This window comes from Panthera onca, chromosome A1 (assembly GCF_046562875.1).
Source record: "Panthera onca isolate mPanOnc1 chromosome A1, mPanOnc1 haplotype 2, whole genome shotgun sequence".
Taxonomy (NCBI): domain Eukaryota; kingdom Metazoa; phylum Chordata; class Mammalia; order Carnivora; family Felidae; genus Panthera; species Panthera onca.
This window is the reverse complement of record NC_138339.1, coordinates 125,010,191-125,029,892: the sequence shown is the minus strand read 5'-3', so window position 1 is coordinate 125,029,892 and position 19,702 is coordinate 125,010,191. Positions and strand designations below refer to the sequence as shown.

The 19,702-nt window shown below is 35.6% G+C and overlaps 2 protein-coding genes across 4 annotated transcripts in view; one reads left to right on the top strand and one right to left on the bottom strand.

Annotated features, from left to right (window-relative positions):
* The window catches only part of KLHL3 (kelch like family member 3), a 279,419-nt gene extending 264,868 nt beyond the window's left edge, over positions 1 to 14,551 (bottom strand). For both annotated transcript variants that reach the window (XM_060636063.3, XM_060636062.3), the window contains exon 1: positions 14,439 to 14,551. The gene's annotated coding sequence lies outside the window, so the exon portion shown is untranslated. The remainder of the gene's footprint in view (positions 1 to 14,438) is intronic.
* Positions 370 to 18,180, top strand: MYOT (myotilin). 2 transcript variants are annotated; one of them, XM_060636072.3, is made up of 10 exons: positions 370 to 473; positions 3,277 to 3,840; positions 8,494 to 8,671; positions 9,559 to 9,663; positions 12,522 to 12,568; positions 13,334 to 13,466; positions 14,494 to 14,701; positions 16,596 to 16,761; positions 17,194 to 17,327; positions 17,553 to 18,180. In XM_060636072.3, the coding sequence occupies exons 2-10, from the start codon at positions 3,485 to 3,487 to the stop codon at positions 17,723 to 17,725; spliced, it is 1,500 nt and encodes a 499-aa protein (XP_060492055.1). In that variant the 5' UTR covers positions 370 to 473; positions 3,277 to 3,484; the 3' UTR covers positions 17,726 to 18,180. The 2 variants fall into 2 exon arrangements, with proteins under 2 accessions (XP_060492055.1, XP_060492056.1); XM_060636073.3 differs by lacking the exon at positions 3,277 to 3,840 and having other exon boundaries at positions 377 to 473.
* The last annotated feature ends 1,522 nt before the right edge of the window (positions 18,181 to 19,702 follow it).

Here is a 19,702-nt window from a genome sequence, read left to right as displayed (position 1 = left end):
GAATTTTTACTGGATGGAATGTCAGTCTTAGGATATGGTTTCCCTTTCAGTCCTTCTTTCTCAAACAGGGAACATTCAAAGCCCCCCACCACAATAAAGAAATTGAGTTTGCTTTATACTTTTTTCCATTTCCCAATTAATTGCTCTTCCTCCTGCATGAGCTTGCTAAAGCTCACAGTCAAAATTCACATCTAAAATAAAGATGCCTCCAAGAAAAGCTCATGTAATCCCACTCCTTAAATATCACTAAGACATCTGAGATATTGTTTAGATTGTGGACTCTTACTTTGACATGCCAGCATAGGTAGATGGACAGGCAAGCACATCAGATGTCACTGTTTGGCAGCTGATAAAAGTCAGTGGTGCTATAATACTAAGCACAGAGCCACTAGATTAGTCTGTGAGGGAAGGGGATGCCTCTTCCTTCCCTTCAATAGTGGGTTAAACCCAGCTGGCACCCTCTGGAACGACGGGTAAGTCCCACCTTTATTTCTGCTACAGTTTTGGGTTTTGGTTTTTTGTCCAAATCAGAGGAATGTGTACAAAAATCATCTTCACATAAAAAGTGTGCAAGTAACATTATAATGTTATTATACAAATATTTAATAAGGAAGTAACCTATTCATTCCACTGAAACTGGAAGGTATTATAGAAAGGGTACAAGGCAAGATAGTTGTGTGTTAATATTTTTAGATCATCATTTTTCCTTGAAAAGGGATACTTGGCGTGATTATAACTGTGGTGATGTTCTAGAGCTTTAAAATATCCTCAATCAGTTGTTTGTGCAAGTCTGTCTGTACTATATCAGAGAGAGAAAAAAAAAGTTAGGATTTTTTAAATAGGAGCTGCATAGTATTTTACTTATAAAATCTTTGAAATTTATTTAACATTACTTGGAATAAAATGATACTGCCAAGTAAGAGAACCTCTTATAAAATTAAACTGTTGAACAGTAACTACAAACATAAAGAAAAACTTTTCAGAGTTATCTATTTGAACATCTCTATAAAATTTTGTTGAGACATGAGTAAAATGGAACTTTTGAAAGAATATATTCTTAACTGAGCTTTGAAAAGTAACGGTAATTGTTAACTATGAACACCGATACCAAAATGTACAAGATTGGTGACATTTTAAAAATATATGTAAGGAAAAACAGGGAACTTTCTGGAAAATATCTACTGGCTATTTGTTACACAGTTTATCACTTGCCATTTGAAATGAATCTGAATAATTTGCCTTCCTAAAAAGGAATTTAAGAACTAAATTTGGATTCAATTCTGCAATGTAATGAATAAGCCCATAACTACAAAATTACTTGCCTTCAAATAGAGTCCTTGAGAAGATCTAATTAAAGCTTCCTTTTAGATGTTTTCCTCCAACAGTGTAAAGGCCTAATACAGTTAATTACTAAAATGCACTCTGGTTGAACATGTTTGTGTTCATAAACTTGAAATTAAGGAATATATGGCTTTTTAAGTGTTCTTTCTCAACAGAATCGTTCTCTTGGCTGTTGAGTTGCATTTGTTCTTTCCTAAAACCTTTAGGTTTGTTTGTTTGTTTGGGGTTTTTTTTAATTTTTTTACTCTGAGAGCATGCACGCACACATGCACATGCATGCAGACAAGCAGGACAGGGGTAGAGAGGAGAGAGAGAGAATCCCAAGCAGGCAGGCCCCGCACTATGAGTGCAGAGCCTGAAGTGGGGCTCAAACCCATAAACCATGAGATAATGACCTGACCTGAAATCAAGAGTTGGACACAACCAACTGAGCCACCCAAGCACCCCTAAAACTGCTAGTTTTAATTTAATTCTAAACTATATGTACAGCCTTGGGATGAAGTTATTTGGTCTGAAATTTTTCATTAAAAATGATACATTCTTCAAGCTAGGAAATTAAACAATTTTAAGATTTCATTTCAATGATGACAGCTTGGTATCAGTTATAGTTTGATTTATCATTATCTTAGAGTTGCCTTATACTATGTAAAATTAAATGTATTTTGAACTAGTCTGTGTGTAATGTCTGTATATAGTTCTGCTTATTAGATTTACCATACTAATGGAAGAAATCAGAGGCAAATATGACCCTTCATGGTTGATTTTAGGGGCAAATGATTCATCTAAGGAAAAATGGGGTCCATTACAGGAAGTTAGAAGAATCAATGCAGAGCTAAGTAAGAGAAATGGCATCCCTCTTTTTTGATGAGGTATACACTAGTTTCATATTGCCTTACTTCCTTCTGTACATTAGCATCTTCCATTTCAAAAGAAAAAGAGAGAAGCTAAAATAATTTCAAAATTAGTCTAAAATACATATGAAATAGGTAAAACTAGTAAAAAGTAAAAATCTAAATAATTAAGAGTATCAACACCAATAACTAGATTGTATAATCTAAAAATAATAAAAAAATTTATATATGGCTCTGGAATAGTCAGTAAGATATATACACACAGAAAGACACACATACTCCTTAATTATCTTCTAGTTTGGTACTATGGTCATTTTGGAATCAAAGGGAGAAAAAGAGGCAGCACCCTGAGAGCGAGCCACAAAAAATACACTCAAAGTTGACAATAGTGAATTATACATGTTCCCTCTACTTTATGAAATTGCCAAAGAGTGAAGGAGTAAATATGGACATTCACTGTTCCTTATAAAAAAAAGCATATTGTTCCCCTTGATCTAATGAGACATCATTCATCACAGATCACCAGGACATTCATTAAGTGGTGTATCAGAAGAGCTGCTCATTGGTTTTCATGAGCAATGGGAAGAATTCAGACTGAAAAGGAGCAGACAAGTTAGGTATTTAACTGTTAATAATTTAAATAATTAAATTATTAATATAATTAATATTATTAATATAATTAATCTCTGTGGTTAATGAACTATACCCCCTAGGCAAAGGCTAATCGTAAGGCCATAAAATTATCACATTGAGCAGCATCACATTATTTCTTTTCATAGTCACTTGGCAAACTCAAACTTTGTGTTCCTGTATCTTGAAGCCCCTGGGCATGCTTCAAGAATCACCCAGAGGCAAACCAACATTAATGAATACTTTTTTTGTTGCTGTTGTTCTCAGGAGAAAAGTCATTTGTACAAAGACAGAGATAAAGAAAAGAAGTCTAGAAGCCAGGAAAGGTCCACCTTGAGGTGACCTTGAAAGCATTTAAGCCTTCCCCCCAAAACAGCACATATGCTCCTAAAGATGTTAAACAATACTGTTTTTTATGCAAATACTGTAATTGAATCATTTTCTCCTTTTGAAGGAACAATATTCTTCAAGAGGCCACTCCATCAAAGACAGGAGCACAGTATTCCCAGGATCACAACAAGGAGGGGCAGACCACGGTTGTTTCAGATTCCTTGAGATCTTCTGTGATTCCAGGCTTGCCACCCCAAATTCAGGACCCCACCCTTCGAGGAACAAATCATTATAGTAATAAATTGCCTTCATCTTCCATATACCAGCTAAGCATGTTTAACTACGAACGTCCAAAACACTTCATTCAAACCCAAAACCCATGTGGCTCCAGACTGCAACCTCCTGGACCGGAAACCTCCAGCTACTCTAGTCAGACCAAACAGTCTTCCATTACCATCCAGCCCCGCCAATGCACAGAGCAAAGATTTTCTGCCTCCTCAACAGTGAGCTCTCACATCACCATGTCTTCCTCTGCTTTCCCTGCTTCTCCCCAGCAGCATGCTGCCTCCAACCCAGGCCAAAGGGTTACAGCCACCTATAACCAGTCCCCAGCCAGCTTCCTCAGCTCCATATTACCATCACAGTCTGATTATAGTAGCAGTAAAATTCCTTCCAATGTGGACACCAAGTAAGTATATTTTTTTATATATGAATAGATACTGCATATACACTGAGTTTGTATCTAAGGAGTGTGGGGGAGTATGCCCTAGTTCACTATTTAGTATTTTGAAAGGCAATGAAACCTCAAGGTCTCTTTCATAATTCTCCTAAAACACCTTGAACCAGGGGGCTGGCAGTAAGAGGTCATCTGACCCATTCTCTAGTGTCCAGACTATCCTAAACCCAAATCACCTATTACCCCATACATTACTTATAATTTTCTATCTTCAAAAAAATTAGATTTCTAATATACTCAAGAACAGTGAACTATTCTCCCAGTTCTAAGTTAAGATCATCATGCTATAAATTTAATTGCTCGCGTTCTGGGCTCAGCTGAGATGAAGAACACCTGTCTGCTCTTCCTCAGCTAGGATTTCCTCTCACATAAGCAGAGACTATTAAATTTCTTCTCAGTCTTAGTCTTTTCTTCCTATCCATTTTCCCTTCTGATCCTGAGCATCCACTTGGCTTAAAAAAAAAAAAAAAAAAAAAAAATTAATGAAAATCTGGGACTCAAATAGTGAAGTATATGAATTTTCCTTGCTATGATAAGAAAGGCTTGAATAGATAAATGACCTTAGCGTTTCCTTTGGTAATTAAAAAAAACTTTGTTCAAATGAGTTGAGCTGATTGTCCTGTCTAAATAAAGAGAAGAATACCTGGAGCCTTATGCAAGCATGTACTACTTCCAAAGCCTAAAACTATCCTAGGAGAACCTGATATGAATAAGGACACAGTGGTTGTGCTTTTTTTAAAACATGAACTGAATACTTTGTGCTTATGCAAACCGAGAGCTATCAGTTTTCCTGTCCCTTGCCTGGCTAAAACATCAGATAATTAAATCTGAGGCAACTGAAAAACTGCCTGATGGAATATGTTTTGTTGCAGGCTTATCAAAAGATTTGCTTAGATTCTTGATAATTTCTCTCACTATTCCCCAGAAGCTAATTTTTGTAGAGATTTCTATTATTGGTGAAAACTCTGGAAATTAAGTTCAATGGACTACAGCAATTCAACCTGCAAAGACTTATTTTCAACATTTTAAAAAACAAAAATGAGGAAAGTCAAGAACATTTGTTAGAATCCTACAGATACTAGGACGAACCATTTGAAATGGCTGATAGTCAACTATTTTTCACCTACAAAAATGGCATCCTCATAGGTTTGACCTAATATGTTTTTAAAGAAGACTTTAAGCCCTCTCTTTCTCTTCCCTCCAAAATTCCCATTACACTCATTAACACACAATGTAGATTTTTCTTGGTTACAATCTAGCCAAATGATCATTTTCCATCTAGCTTTCCATTATTTTTCGAATTTCCTACGTGAGCATTTTTAAATCTAAAATAACGTTTTCTGACTCTACTATTTTTCTTAGTAAAGTCTTTCAATCCTATTCCAAATATCTGCTAAGAAAAGAGAGCCATCAAATAAGTATTAGTGAACCTCAACCATGTTCCTAGCTCTGTACACAGAACTAAGAGAGAAAGGCAAAAATGGAGGATAAGAAATAAAGCATAGGAGGTCCCCAAACCAGAGATCAAAGATACAGCTTTAGCTGTTCCATTTGCAGCAACCATAGATAACTCTTTTAATCTTCCCACAGCCACTTGATACCCATTCAGTGTCCAGCTGCACGGGGTGGAAAGCTCTGGCCCTTTGAACATTTGTGCACAACTCCCTCATTGTTATGGTGGGCTTAAGTTTGCCCTGCCTTCGAAAATAATCCCTTGGATTCTGACCTAGATTGCTTTGAAAGCTTTATTTAGCTTTTCATCAGTAGGAAACCCTTAAGCAAACATTTTATTCAGTCAATCAAACCACAGACTGGACTTTGAGGAGAACTCCAATTCTAATTAGTCCATTCAAAAAGCTTGCTGTGTGACATTCAGCAAGTGTGCCTTACCTGCCTGGTGATTCAGTTTTATGACCTACAACAAAATTAAGGATTTCAGTGATAAATGATAGAAAAAAAAAATTCGCTTCTTGGCCTTTTGGCTAAGATCAAGTGTAATGACAGAAAAAAAAAAGACCTATAAAGCAGAATGCAAGAATATGAGTTTATAAATATGAGCAGATATCTCGTCTTACATTTAGGCTATGTAAACTGATAAGGGTATTCACTGAATAAAGTGACTGGGTCAAATACACATCAGTGATTCTCAGGCTCAATTTTGATAATCCTTCAGGATTTCTCAGATATACTGCATTATAACAGTCAAAAAACAAACTTATTTAATTCTAATTCACTTTAACAAGCATGTGACTTTTATAAAGATGTAGACTAACATTAAAAAAATAGGCTATTATAGCTCCATATACTTGGAAAAATAGGAGATTTTTAAGACAAAGGAATTTTACCACTTTGACATGAAAATTCAATCTTAAGGGGGAAAAAAAAAAACAGGGTGCCTGGGTGGCTCTGTCAGTTAAGCATCCAACTCTGGGTCTCAGCTCAGGTCTTGATCTCAGGGTTGTTGAGTTCAAGCCCAGTGCTGGGCTCCATGCCGGACATGAAGCCTACTTAAAAAAAATAAAATAAAATAAAATAAAATTTGAAAACACAAATACAACTATTTATTGAAACATTTCATTTGGCTATTTACTTAACTGAACAAATCAGACTTTTAGTTTAGGATTAATATAAACAACCCCGAATATCTGTAATGTAAGGAGGAGAAATGTGCACCACCACTTTCAATACAGAGCATCCGGAATCAAATTAAAAACATTCACTCATTCAAGTGATAAAGAATCCCCTATACCCAGCCTCTGTGTTAGTGAAAATAAACATTACAATGGTGAGTAATAAGTCATCTTTTTTTACTTGAGTATGTTTATAATCTAGAGATTACTAACCAAGTCCCCAAAGCCTGCAAGAATTAAAACTCTGGCTCCTCTTGGAAGAGATACATTTCCACTTAGCTTATAAGCTCTTGTTAATGATCCTTGAGGACATCTGAACAGGAACAGGTCAGAGAACAGACCCAGGGTGCCTCATCTTGATAACTGGAGAACGTTTATTATGATAATACTAAAATACTCACTGAAAACAGTGGCCAGTTTTCCCACATTAAACAGATATAAACGCACACTTGCAGGGCACAAAATGAATAAACTAGGTGAAATCTGAACAAACAACTGTGAAAGTGCAAGCTACCTTACAAATTTAATACAGGAGTTCCTAAGTACTACTCCTATACTCTATCAGAATCAACAGGAGAACTCAGAGAGAAGGAAGAACATCTTTCCAGATAATTTAGATTAGAACTTCAAATACAGATGTAAACCAAACTCTTCAACTGCTACTCAAATTTGCTTTCTTTTTCCCCAAACCCCTCTTCTCATTCAGGTTACATTTCTTTCTCCTTCCTCCTCTAATCGTTCCTTTCTTTCTCTAAAAATCACTTTAGCAATGTTGAAGAAGCCACGGCTACTGTAAAAGCTATTTGTTATATAGTACCACACTTGAATTTTGTAAAATAGGAAATTAAAAGGAACTGGAAATTAATAGGAAAGCCAGAGACTATGACAACTGTACACTCCATTCAAAGCAAAAGAATATTTGCTAAGTGCCAGTGATTATACCAGAGAATGTTTAACAGCTCTGGAGAAAGGAGCCATGATTTGTGGTATTTACCTACTTCCCTGGTGTAGATACTCCGAACACCATCAATTTCAAACTATCAACATGAGATCACAGGGAACTGAGTACAGTATCTACCCACAAATCAAATTTACCAAATTCAATTACAAGACTGGAAGGGCTCACAAGCTGCCAGTAACTAGACTTACTCTCAATTCTTTACGGCAGATCTTTAAGGAAAAACATCCCTCTTACACCTAATCTAATTTGTTCCTCCTGTCACTAAATTTTAATTTGGCAAGACTTAAAAAAAAAAAAAAAAAAAAAGCTGGTGACCATTCTTATTAAATCCTTCTTGACTATTATTAGGAAATTGGTATTTTTAATAACTCTAATACTACCAGTACTAAGTGGTGGTAGATTCAACTATCTAAAAGTGACTAACAAAATGAGGTCAAGTCTATTTTAGTACCACATTGTACTTTGAAGATCTGTTTTAAAAATCTTTTTTTCTGGGGTGCCTGGCTGGCTCAGTCAGGAGTCAGAAGAGCGTATGACTCTTTTTTTTTTTTAATATGAAATTTATTGTCAAATTGGTTTCCATACAACACCCAATGCTCATACCAATAGGTGCCCTCCTCAATGCCCATCACACACTTTCCCCTCCCTCCCACCCCTCCCATCAACCCTCAGCTTATTCTCAGTTTTTAAGAGTCTCTTATGGTTTGCCTCCCTCCCTCTCTAACTTTTTATTTCCCCTTCCCCTCCCCCATGGTCTTCTATTAAGTTTTTCAGGATCCACGTAAGAGTGAAAACATACGGTATGTGTCTTTCTCTGTATGACTTATTTCACTTAGCATAACACTCTCCAGTTCCATCCACATTGCTACAAAAGGTCATATTTTATTCTTTCTCATTGCCAAGTAGTATTCCATTGTGTATATAAATTCTTGATCCTAAGTTCGAGCCCCACATTGGGTATAGAGGTTACCTAAATAAATAAAAACTTCAATAAAAACTTTTCTCTTTTTAAAGCTATCAACAACCCTCAGTTGGCCAACCTCTAAGTGCTACACCATCCCAAAATGCAAATGCTAATAAACCCACACCAAGGACTCCTGACCATGAAATACAAGGATCAAAAGAAGCTCTGATTCAAGATTTGGAGAGAAAGCTAAAATGCAAGGACAGCCTTCTTCATAATGGAAATCAAGTAAGCAAAATGTCTATTTTCTATAAAAAGCCAATTAAACTATAAAATATTTCTGCCTTTCTGTCTCACAAATCTTTGTCCATATAATCCACAAGGGATAGGATTATCTAAAAAGAGAATATTTGGATACAATACCAAACATTCTGCATGAAATCACCTCTTGGTTTTCAGTAGTAAAAGAAGGATGCAAAAGAAGAATGTAAAACAATATAAAAACAAAAGAATGAAGCAAAAAAAAATTTGAAGATTTTCCACTTTAAGCATTACTCTCACATAAAATATGTCTGATAACCAAATAAACAATAGGAGATATTGTCAGTCACCTTGATTTCTTCACGTACCTTGGTGTATATGACTGGACAAATAGCCATGATATTTATGAGAGAACTCTTACTGTACCCACTGTATTAGTCACTTATCTTTGAAACAGTACTGTATGTCTTCAATCCAAACACATATAACATATCAGATGGACTGCTTTCAAACCAGAAATTAAACAAAATATTCAGTGTTCATTTAATAAAAGTTATTTCTCAATGTGAGGATATACAGTGCTATATTCAAAGATGGAGTCAATGGAAACATGCAAAACAAAAAACATGAAGAATTTCCCTTCACTTGGGAGAGCCTTACTTAAGGGGGATTATGCCTGCCTTTCCTAGGAGCAAGAGGAAAACAGAAGTGAATATTACAGATGTGAAAGTGACACTAGAACAGAAGGGAAATGTTTTGAATGAAAAAAAGTTTTAAAACATAATATTTATCTCTAATTCACTAGACAGAACTATACTTCTTTGGTAGCATTCTTGGTGGTTTTAAGGTAAAGGTGCACAAACAACTTTTATTAAATCTCGTAACTTTCTCCTTAATGACTGATTTCTTCAAAGCGGCTAACATATGAGGAGAAGATGGCTCGCAGATTGCTAGGACCACAGAATGCAGCTGCTGTGTTTCAAGCTCAAAATGACAGTGAGGCACAAGATTCACCACAGGTAAATTAAAATAATCTTTACCTAACTGGAGTATTTTTCTTTTGAGTGATTTTTAAATGTTTGTTTTTCCAAATGCTAATAAGTATCATTTGAAGCAAAAGTCAATCACTTCCATGCTCCATTAGATATAAAAAGGAGAGGCCACGATGGGCCAAAATGTATAGAGAGAAATTTAAAATTTTACTCCACTTTCTGGTGTTCTAATATCTGCATATGAAATGTCACAAAGTCAAAACACCAGAAGGCTAACACTGTCACTCTGCATGTGGACATTTAGGGGTCCATTACACCTAGAATTCTTTTTCCAATGTCCACATGGATAATTTATGAGTTATAAATCTTTAACAGAAGTTAAAACTCTAAACCAAAGTAATTATAACCTTTTCTCATAATAAGCTCCTAATCATTTCAATGTTTTAAAATACAATTGTGGAACTAATGAAATATCCAATTCCCTTTGTTTCTGTATTCAAAAATGCTTATTAAAAACAAAACAAACAACAACAACAACAAAAAGCCTGGAGTAATGGCTCAGATATTAACAAAAGGATCCTTTCCACGAACGTATAAACTTTATAGAGGGCATAAAGTGAATATCCCATACGCTTATCAACTTCACTCTAACACGTAAATGTAACCCTAAAGAGAAATATTCAGTTGGAGAGACAGAACGGTTACTCCTGTCTTCCTTCTGTAGTTACCTCTCATCTCTTCCCAAAAAGTTCACAAGAAACTAGATACCAAAGGGACGAAACAGGGTACCCAAGACTCCTAAGGACTCCTTAGGACTTACTATCCTAAGTACAGGAAACTGAAAATAGGATTTTTGTTTCTGTTAAATGCAACAAGACCTACTAAAAAGGATGGAGCAGGATCTAACAGTGCAAGTAACTAGAAACTGAAAATAGAACTTAAACCTCTTTTTGGCTAATGAACAGTTCATACATTCATTCATTCAATTAATTTACATGGAGCACCTACTCTGGACTGGTACAGATTACAGCAAGAATAGGATGCAAACCTACCTCTATTAGTAGAAATTACTCAAAACAATGTTATATTGATGGCTTACCTTATAAATTCAGTGTATGATTTCAAGGGCAAGAATGTATTATTTTTCTCATTCATTCTTTAAAAACATTAAAATGAAGGTAACAGTACCAAGAAAATAGATAGCAGCAAAACATATTATGAAATCTGAAAAGATAAATCTTAGATTTTTGTGTATACTTCAAACATTCCAATAAAAAATGTTATCAAATTATATAAAACTGAAATATTACACCTCTTAATATGAATATATACATATTCAAAGCATTACTATATGAAAAAGCAAACAATTTAATTTGGATATTTTGGGTTTAATTAAATTATTTTCACTTTTTACCAAAAAAACTAGTTGATCTGAGAAGTGAATTGTTCTTTTGACATTCTGTGTAGAGAACTTTAAGACTAGCCAAAAAAAGTTAGAGTTGTAAGAATTTTATTTTAAAATGACCAAATACATTAAACATATTCATCACAAAATAAGTAATGTATACTCAGATTATAGGTGTTTTTCAGATATTTGGATAGGGAGAGATTTTTCACTTGTCTCCCCTGCTGTGCCAAGCACAGTGAAATACACAAAATAAGCTTTAAGTATTTGATCAATTAATTAGGATTTCCATCAATCTCTGGTTTTATTCTCAAATGGAAATAATTTTCTGGTACTCAGATATAAATCCTAAAAGATGTTTGCTTAAATTAAATAAACTTTTATTAACCAGGAAGTAATTAATGTTGTTTTTCAAACCTTCTCAGAGCTCTACACGTAGCTTCCATGGTGTCCATCATGATTTTGTGCCATGGCTAAAAAGAGAAGCATTTTCCAGTCTAATATGTGTTTACTGCTGTTGGTGCACTTTTGAGCAGTGGGCATAATACCTTGTATCTACTGCCAACACAAGTGACTTCATGTCTATTCCTGTTTTACTAAAGGACAATCTGTACCATGTGTTCCCATTTCAAATACACCAAGGGAACACATCTCCCTTTGTTGTAAAGTAGTCATGAAAAATGAACTACCATGAGTTCAACGTCTAGCTAATTTTCATGTACCATACCTGTTAAATAGTCCTATTAATTCAGGGGATTACTTGCTAGAGTATTAGAAAGTTAGTGCACTATACGGTAAGTACTTAATACAGTTAACCCTTGAACAATGCAGGAGTTAGGGGTGCCGACCCCCCCACACAGTTCAAATCCACTTGTACCTTCTAACTCTCCAACAATTTAACTACTAAAAACTTACTTTTGACCAGAAGCCTTACTGATAAGTAGATTAACATAGATTTTGTACACTATATGTATTATATACTACACTCTTACAATAAGCTAGAAAAAAATGCTGACAAAATACATTTAAAGTACTGTAGTATGTTTTATCTTAAAAAAAACCCATATACAGGGGCTCCTGGGTGGCTCAGTCAGTTAAGCGTCTGACTTCGGCTGGGGTCATGATCTCATGGTTCAGGAGTTCTAGCCCTGCTTCGGGCTCTGTGCTGACAGCTTGGAGCCTGAAGCCTGCTTTGGATTCTGTGTCTCCCTCTTTCTCTCTGCCCCTCCCCTGCTCATGCTCTGTCTCTCTCTCTCAAAAATGAATAAACCTAAAAAAATTTTTTTTAAACCCACATATAAGTGAACCTGTGCAGTTCAAACCTGTGTATTTCAACGATCAACTGTACATGGAATTAACCATGAAGGCACAAATACAGCCAACAAAGAAATGTTCATTTCAGCTATGACTACTTAATTCTGCTTCATTTCAAGGTAGTAACCACATATTAACATTCTCACCTTGTTTTAATTTCAAACAGCACAACTCAGAACACGCACGACTGCAAGTTCCTACATCACAAGTAAGGTACAAAATTTTTTTTTATTTTTGAAGAACTATCTATTTTACTACCAAAAATATATTCAGCTTAAAACTGTATTATTTATAAAGACTTCAAGCCTCCTACATAACTTTTATGAAAAGCAATGTGACTTTTCTAATGTCCGAGAAGATGATCAAAATTTTTATCTGTTGGGGTGCCTGGGTGGCTCAAACGGTTAAGGTCATGATCCCACAGTTTCATAAGTTCGACCCTTGCGTTGGGCTCTGCACTGGCAGCACTGAGTCTGCTTAGGATTCTCTCTCTCCATGTCTACCCCACCCCCACTCACGCAGTCTCTGTCTCTCAAAATAAATGTAAAAAAATTTCTTTTATCTGTTAATTGTCAGTACTATCTCAGAAGAAGTTTTTAATATGTTTTGGTCAAATAAGCCAGGACCACATGTCCACGTTAAGCAAATATCTCATGACAAACAAAACCCAATTCTAATTACCAAATCATTGCATATGATAAGAATTGTCCATGGGGTACTCTCCATTTTAATAGATCAGTTTCTTCATCAATTTGTAGCAATGTATAAAAGAAGTAAAGATGTATATTTTCTACCAGATCTTCCTAAATTGCTACCATTTCTAACAGTCTTCAAATATGCCTCTCTCTATTGTTATTACACTGACACATTAAATAGCATAGACTCTGAGGGTTCCAATATGATGGCTAAACTATATTTGTGCAAAAGGAAGAACAATGACAACTTTCCTGTATAGTGATTATTAAAATATTTTTGTAGAAGCAGATCATCCTCAAGGGGAGATGTGAATGATCAGGATGCAATCCAGGAGAAATTTTACCCACCTCGTTTCATTCAAGTGCCAGAGAACATGTCAATTGAAGAAGGAAGATTCTGCAGAATGGACTTCAAAGTAAGAGTTCAAAAATATTGGAGGAAAAATAGCAACAAGATACTGTTTTGAAAAGTGTCCTCTTCCTCTTCATAATCTGTTACACACTGTAACAAGCAGCACTTATAGTGGATAAGAACAAAAATTCTGGAACCAAGCTTACCTGGGTTTGAATCCTGGCTTTGCCACTTTCCAGCTACATAACCTAAGTCACTGAACCTTCCTGTGCTTTTGTCTCATCTGTATGGCAGAGTAACAAATGTACCTCATAAGGCTGTTATGAGAATTAACTGAGTAAATAGACATAATGTACTCACAAGAGTACCTACCCCCTAATAAATACATAAGTGAAGCTATCAAACCAGTAAGATTTCTAAAGCAGTATTCTCCATTAAGAAATTCAAGCCAACCTGCTCACCTGGCGTAGAAGAGATCTTCATGCTAGAAGTGATCTTTAGAAAGACCTACATTTTTATTGTTCTCATTTTGGAGACCTTTTTCTTATAAAATGTTTTTCTGGATTCCTTGTGAATGAAAGTCCATGTATGGATTTAATTGTTAAGGTTTATAAGAAAACACTTAAACTGGAATTTAAACACCAGAATTACAGTTCAAGAGCATTCTACTTTGGTAAAGTCATCCATTAGATCAGCAAGCATCACACATATGTCCCTCTGAGACTTCAACTGCAGTCACATTATCAAAAAAAAACCCGTATCACTTCATATTTCTTGGGGAGACCTATATAACGTAAGTTAATGTTCTAAATATAGTAACTGAGGCATCTTACAGGGCCTCATGGTGCATACGAAAGAGCTAGATGTGGTTTGATGTAGTCTGAAAATACTACATTGATTTCGAGAGTTTAATTTCTACTGTTTTGTTAAACATTGTTGAAAGCAAACACCTTTTTAAGCTCATGCTTTGCACTGTCAATCACAAACCCACTCAGATACTAGAATTGTTAAAAGTTGTAAATGGACAAATAGGTACCAGTGTTGATATAATTTAAAATTCTGTCATCTCCTTCTTGTGTCTTCCTTTCCAGGTCAGCGGACTGCCAGCTCCTGATGTGTCATGGTATCTGAATGGAAGACCAGTTCAATCAGATGACTTGCACAAAATGATAGTGTCTGAAAAGGGTTTTCATTCACTCATCTTTGAAGTGGTCAGAGCTTCAGATGCAGGGGCCTATGCATGTGTTGCCAAGAACAGAGCAGGAGAAGCCACCTTTACTGTGCAGCTGGATGTCCTGGGTAAGCCTTCAGAGGGATCTTCAAGAGTTCCTTAAAATCCAGCAGTATTAAAAAAAAAAAAAAAAGCAAGTGTTAAAAAGGAAAATCCCACAGGACTTCATATTTAAGGTCAATGTCTACACAACCCAGGAGAATGCCAATTTTTATCTAAAAGTCACAGGGTGGGAGAGGGGGCAGACAGCATTTTTGAGAGAAACTTCAACAAGAGACCTATAACCAAAGCTTTTCACAAAAGGAAATAAAGAAATGGTGCAATTTTAGACAAACCAAATGAGGCAGTACAGTTGACTCTCAATTCAACATAGGTTTGAGCAGTGCATGTCCATTTACATGCAGATTTTTTATAACACAGTATTGTCACCTGCTTATGATTTTTTAAATAACATTTTCTTTTCTCTAATTTACTTCATCATAAGAATACAGTATATAATACATATAACACAGAAAATATGTGTTAATCGACTGTTCATATTATCAGTAAAGCTTCCAGTTAAGAGTAGGCTATTAGGAGTTAAGTTTTTCAGGAGTCAAAAGTTATGTGCAGACTTTCAACTACATGGCGGTGGGGTGGAGGGGTGCCCCAATGCCCTGCACTGTTCAAGAGTCAACTATATAAGCATTTCTAGATGTAACCATTTCTAGATGTAACTAAAGGATATTATAGTGAAAAACTTCAGTCTAATCACTTCTCTGATCTATCGTCTAAATTAATCTGATTGTTATTTTTCCAGCATTGCCATGACCACACATTACTTAAAACTGAGATATAAATGTTAACTTTTAGCCTCAGATGATGTTGTTTAATAGAAAACTAGTCTCTATTTATAACAAAAACACACCTACTTGCTTTCGAAAACAGGTATGGCTAAACTGTCTCAAATTTGTCTTCAGTAAGGCAGTTTCTTATAAAACTTATATACTACTTAAAAATATTACAATTTAAGTGGTTTAAATATATATTACATTTGTAATGGTTTAAGCCATGGCATACTGCAGAAAAGATACTTTGACATAATTTACTGCTGATTACATAAAATCTTGATCAAGTTAAAGGATGAACAATATCCTTGATTTTGTATTCTATTCAAATCAGTGAAAAACCCTTTAAGATTATTCTATGATATAATAATGGGCCTCAGTCTAAGGGAAAACCAAGTGATCAGGGAATCAAAAAAAAAATCCAATTCAAGTGATTAAGCTTTGAGCAAATCCTTTTTGTGCAAATAGCTCCAGAAATATTATTAATGTTAGAGTTGAAAGAGGCCTTGGCAGGCAATTTCATTTTCCAATGAAAATTTCATTTCTCCTTCAGAAAAGCTAGGGTTACAGTATTCTGATACCATTTCCTCTTTTCCTTCAGGTAATTAAAGAAATGATGTAATAATTACTGACATTTATATACTATTTTACAGTTTACAAAATGCTGCTTCATTCATTATCTCAGCTGATCCTCACAGTAATTTTGTGTGGTAGGCAGAGCAGTCACTATACCTGTAATTATTTTACAATAGATAAAACTGAGCCTCAGAGAAACTAAACAAATCTTTCCCATTTGGCATGGCTGGTGGGGCAAATAGAGAATTTGAACGTAGGCTGTCTAGTCTTGCCACCATTCATGCTGCCTCCTTATAGAAGAGACATAAATGAGAATATAACTTAAATTCTTTGATGAAACATGATTGTAAATTCAATGCAACATTACTATTTTAGAAGTCTAAATGGTATAATAATGCAAAATAGTACTCTATGTTGTTTAAAATAATGCTAAAACATAAGCTTCCAATCTTGTGTTTTTTAAAACTTTTGTATCAACATACAAATTTCATAATACCTTGGCTTGGCTTATTTTCTTTTTATAATATTTCAAATACCTGAATTTTTTATTAATATGTAGCAAAAGAACATAGAAGAGCACCAATGTTTATCTACAAACCACAAAGCAAAAAAGTTTTTGAGGGAGACTCAGTGAAGCTAGAATGCCAAATCTCAGCTGTACCTCCACCAAAGATTTTCTGGAAAAGAAATAATGAAATGGTACAATTCAACACTGATCGAATAAGGTAGGATAAGTATTTTTAGACATAACTCTAGTTTATTGGGATGAATCCAGTTGTACTTGAAATGCATTATAAATGGCATGCATTTGTAATCTCACTTTGTCTGGTTTTTAAAACATGCAGAGAAATGTAATAAACCTCATTACACCAGATTCCACTAATCAAAAACATAAGGCATAAAGTAGGCCAGGACTTACCTTTTTACTAACAATAAAGAAAGATGGCTCAAGGAAATGATGACACAAACAAAATTAAGTGGGGGGGAGGTTAAATTCAATAAAACCAATGCTACATGGCACTGACTAGGTACAGCTCAGAATTTCCAAATACTTCATTTTCTTACAGTCTGGCACTCTAGGTCACAGACATCATAAATAAACTTTCACAGAAAAATTAATTCTTACGCTTTAATTTTTTATTATTGTTTCTTTCCAGTTTATATCATGATAACTCTGGTAGAGTCACTTTACTGATAAAAGACGTAAACAAGAAAGATGCTGGGTGGTATACTGTGTCTGCAGTTAATGAAGCTGGAGTGACCACATGTAACACAAGATTAGATGTTACAGGTATGTCACCCTATCAACCCAAGTGTTATAAAGGACTTAATCAGAAAGATTTAGTAAGAAACACAATCTCAGCATAATATAAAAACGTATGGTATAAAATACGAGAGATTTTCCCCCAACAGTTCTGATTTTTTTTTTCTTGTCCTGTCTGATATTGAATACCTAGAGCAACCCATTTGTTTAGAACATGTTTTCTGAATCAACTTCTATTTTGATCTATTTCAGTCCGTCAAAGGCAAACTCTTCCGGCTCCTAAGCAGTTACGTGTTCGACCAACTTTCAGCAAATATTTAGCACTTAACGGTAAAGGTTTGGATGTGAAACAAGCTTTTAACCCTGAAGGAGAATTTCAGCGTCTGGCAGCTCAATCTGGACTCTATGAAAGTGAAGAACTTTAATGAGGTTACCAACATTTGAAAACACAATAACTACACTATTAGTAATATATTCAATTAAAATTTAAAATAAATCCATAGCTGTATTAACAGATTATGGCTTTAATTAGGTAATATAACTAATATATATTTATAATATTTATCCTTTGACTCTTACACATTCTATCTTCTCTGGTTTGCGAAGCCTAAGGAAAATCTGGGCATATGGGTTTGTAATTGTAGAAGACTATCTTAAAATGTGAGATTTTAACATTTAAGTCATATACATTTAACAATTACAGATTATGAATTAATATCAACTTTTTAAGCACATCTAATGCTTGTAATAAGGTTTACTGGTTCTGCTTTCTAAATACTGTTTTACCCGTTTTCTCTTAGAGGAATACTAACATGGTATAGATTATCTGAGTGTTCCAAAGCTTAATGTCAAAAGAGAATAAAATTTCAAATATTCAAAATAGACTTGTCTTCTCGTCACAAAAGTCTAGATCTTTGTAACTTTTGGTGTTTATATATTATACAACATCAAGTAAAACCTAAGAATAACAATTTCCAGAAAAGCAACAATAGTTATGTTCTATAACTGTATCTTAATGAAGCTCATTTAAGGCTCAGCCAATTCCTCCTGAAATTCAGCTAGGCATTCCATGGTTTGCCATTTCATAAGGAAACAACCACAGTAACTTAAATCCTGACAGACTCGCTCCTGAAATTGTTATTTTGCTTTAACCAAATAAATCCGTTAAATCTTCAAGACCTCTGAGTCTACCGAGTTCAATGGAACAAGAATAGTCTGCAGATTCAACTGCTTAATTCTTTTACTTCATGTAAATTTCAATACCTGTAATTGGGGGGGGGGGGGGATCCTCCTACATTTAAACTTCAGATAAGCTAGTACATTAGAAAACATAATTTTGTGAGCATCTCAGAGTCTAAGTACAGGAATGGGAAAATCCTTTTATTATACTGTCCTTAAGCTAGGACACTAGCCCTTTCTTCTCAGGCCTCCTATCCACTGGCCATGGCCTTTTGCTAGGCCTCTCCTGTTTATTATTGGTAGTCTTTGACCCTTGTTGCTGTGTGGCCTCGTTTTGCTTTTCATCTGCACACAAAATAGCATTTATCAACATCACTCTACATCTCTTTCAGAGAAATAACAAAAGAAGCTTTATTTTTTATTTCCAAAAGCAGCTTGATGGTTTTCTTTGCTGGCTGCCCTAGGGCCTTTCTACTGAATCTATTTTCCTCTTTTCCAACATGAGACTCCCTCTTGTCTCATATCCTGGCGGGTTTTCGGATGCCTTAATTTACAGCCAAATTTCTTTGGTCTTTTCTATAGCTGGTTTACAAACCTTCTCATCTTTGCAAAGCTTCAGTGCCAGATGTGAGTCTGGGCTCCCGAGGACTCCTGTTAGGCCTACTCTCCCTCATCACTTCAGAGCTGGATTTTGTTTAAATCTATTTTATCATTTTCTTTAGCCATATTGGGTGGGAAGAAGGGTGGGAGCTACTTCTACCTGCAGCTCTCGGTTCATGAGAACCGGTGTCTGCAGGCAGCAGGGGCAGCGTGGGCACCTGGTCAGGCACTCGGGTTCTGGCGTCCTACACACCTGACCCCGCCACCTGTGGACTTCGGTAAGTCACTGACCCTCTCAGCGCCTCTGCTTTTCCAGACCTAAAATGAGGATAAAACACCTACCTTTCAGGAAGGGGGGATGTGAAGACTAAACAAGCCAATAAATGTAAAAGGTGTTCAAGAAACAGTAGCCCGTTACAATTAATTACTACGACTTTCACCACCAACCCCAGGCCCGAAGCCAGATTTGCCCTAGAAGTCGGCCCCTCCGCCAGAGATAAAGCGCCGCAATTCCTAACCCCGCCTCAGCCTGCCGCTTTCCAGAGCGTCCTCGGTGCGCACGCGCGCTTGTCACTCGTAGAAAGGCTTGCGCAGGTGGAGAAGCGGGAGGGTTTGCGCAGGCG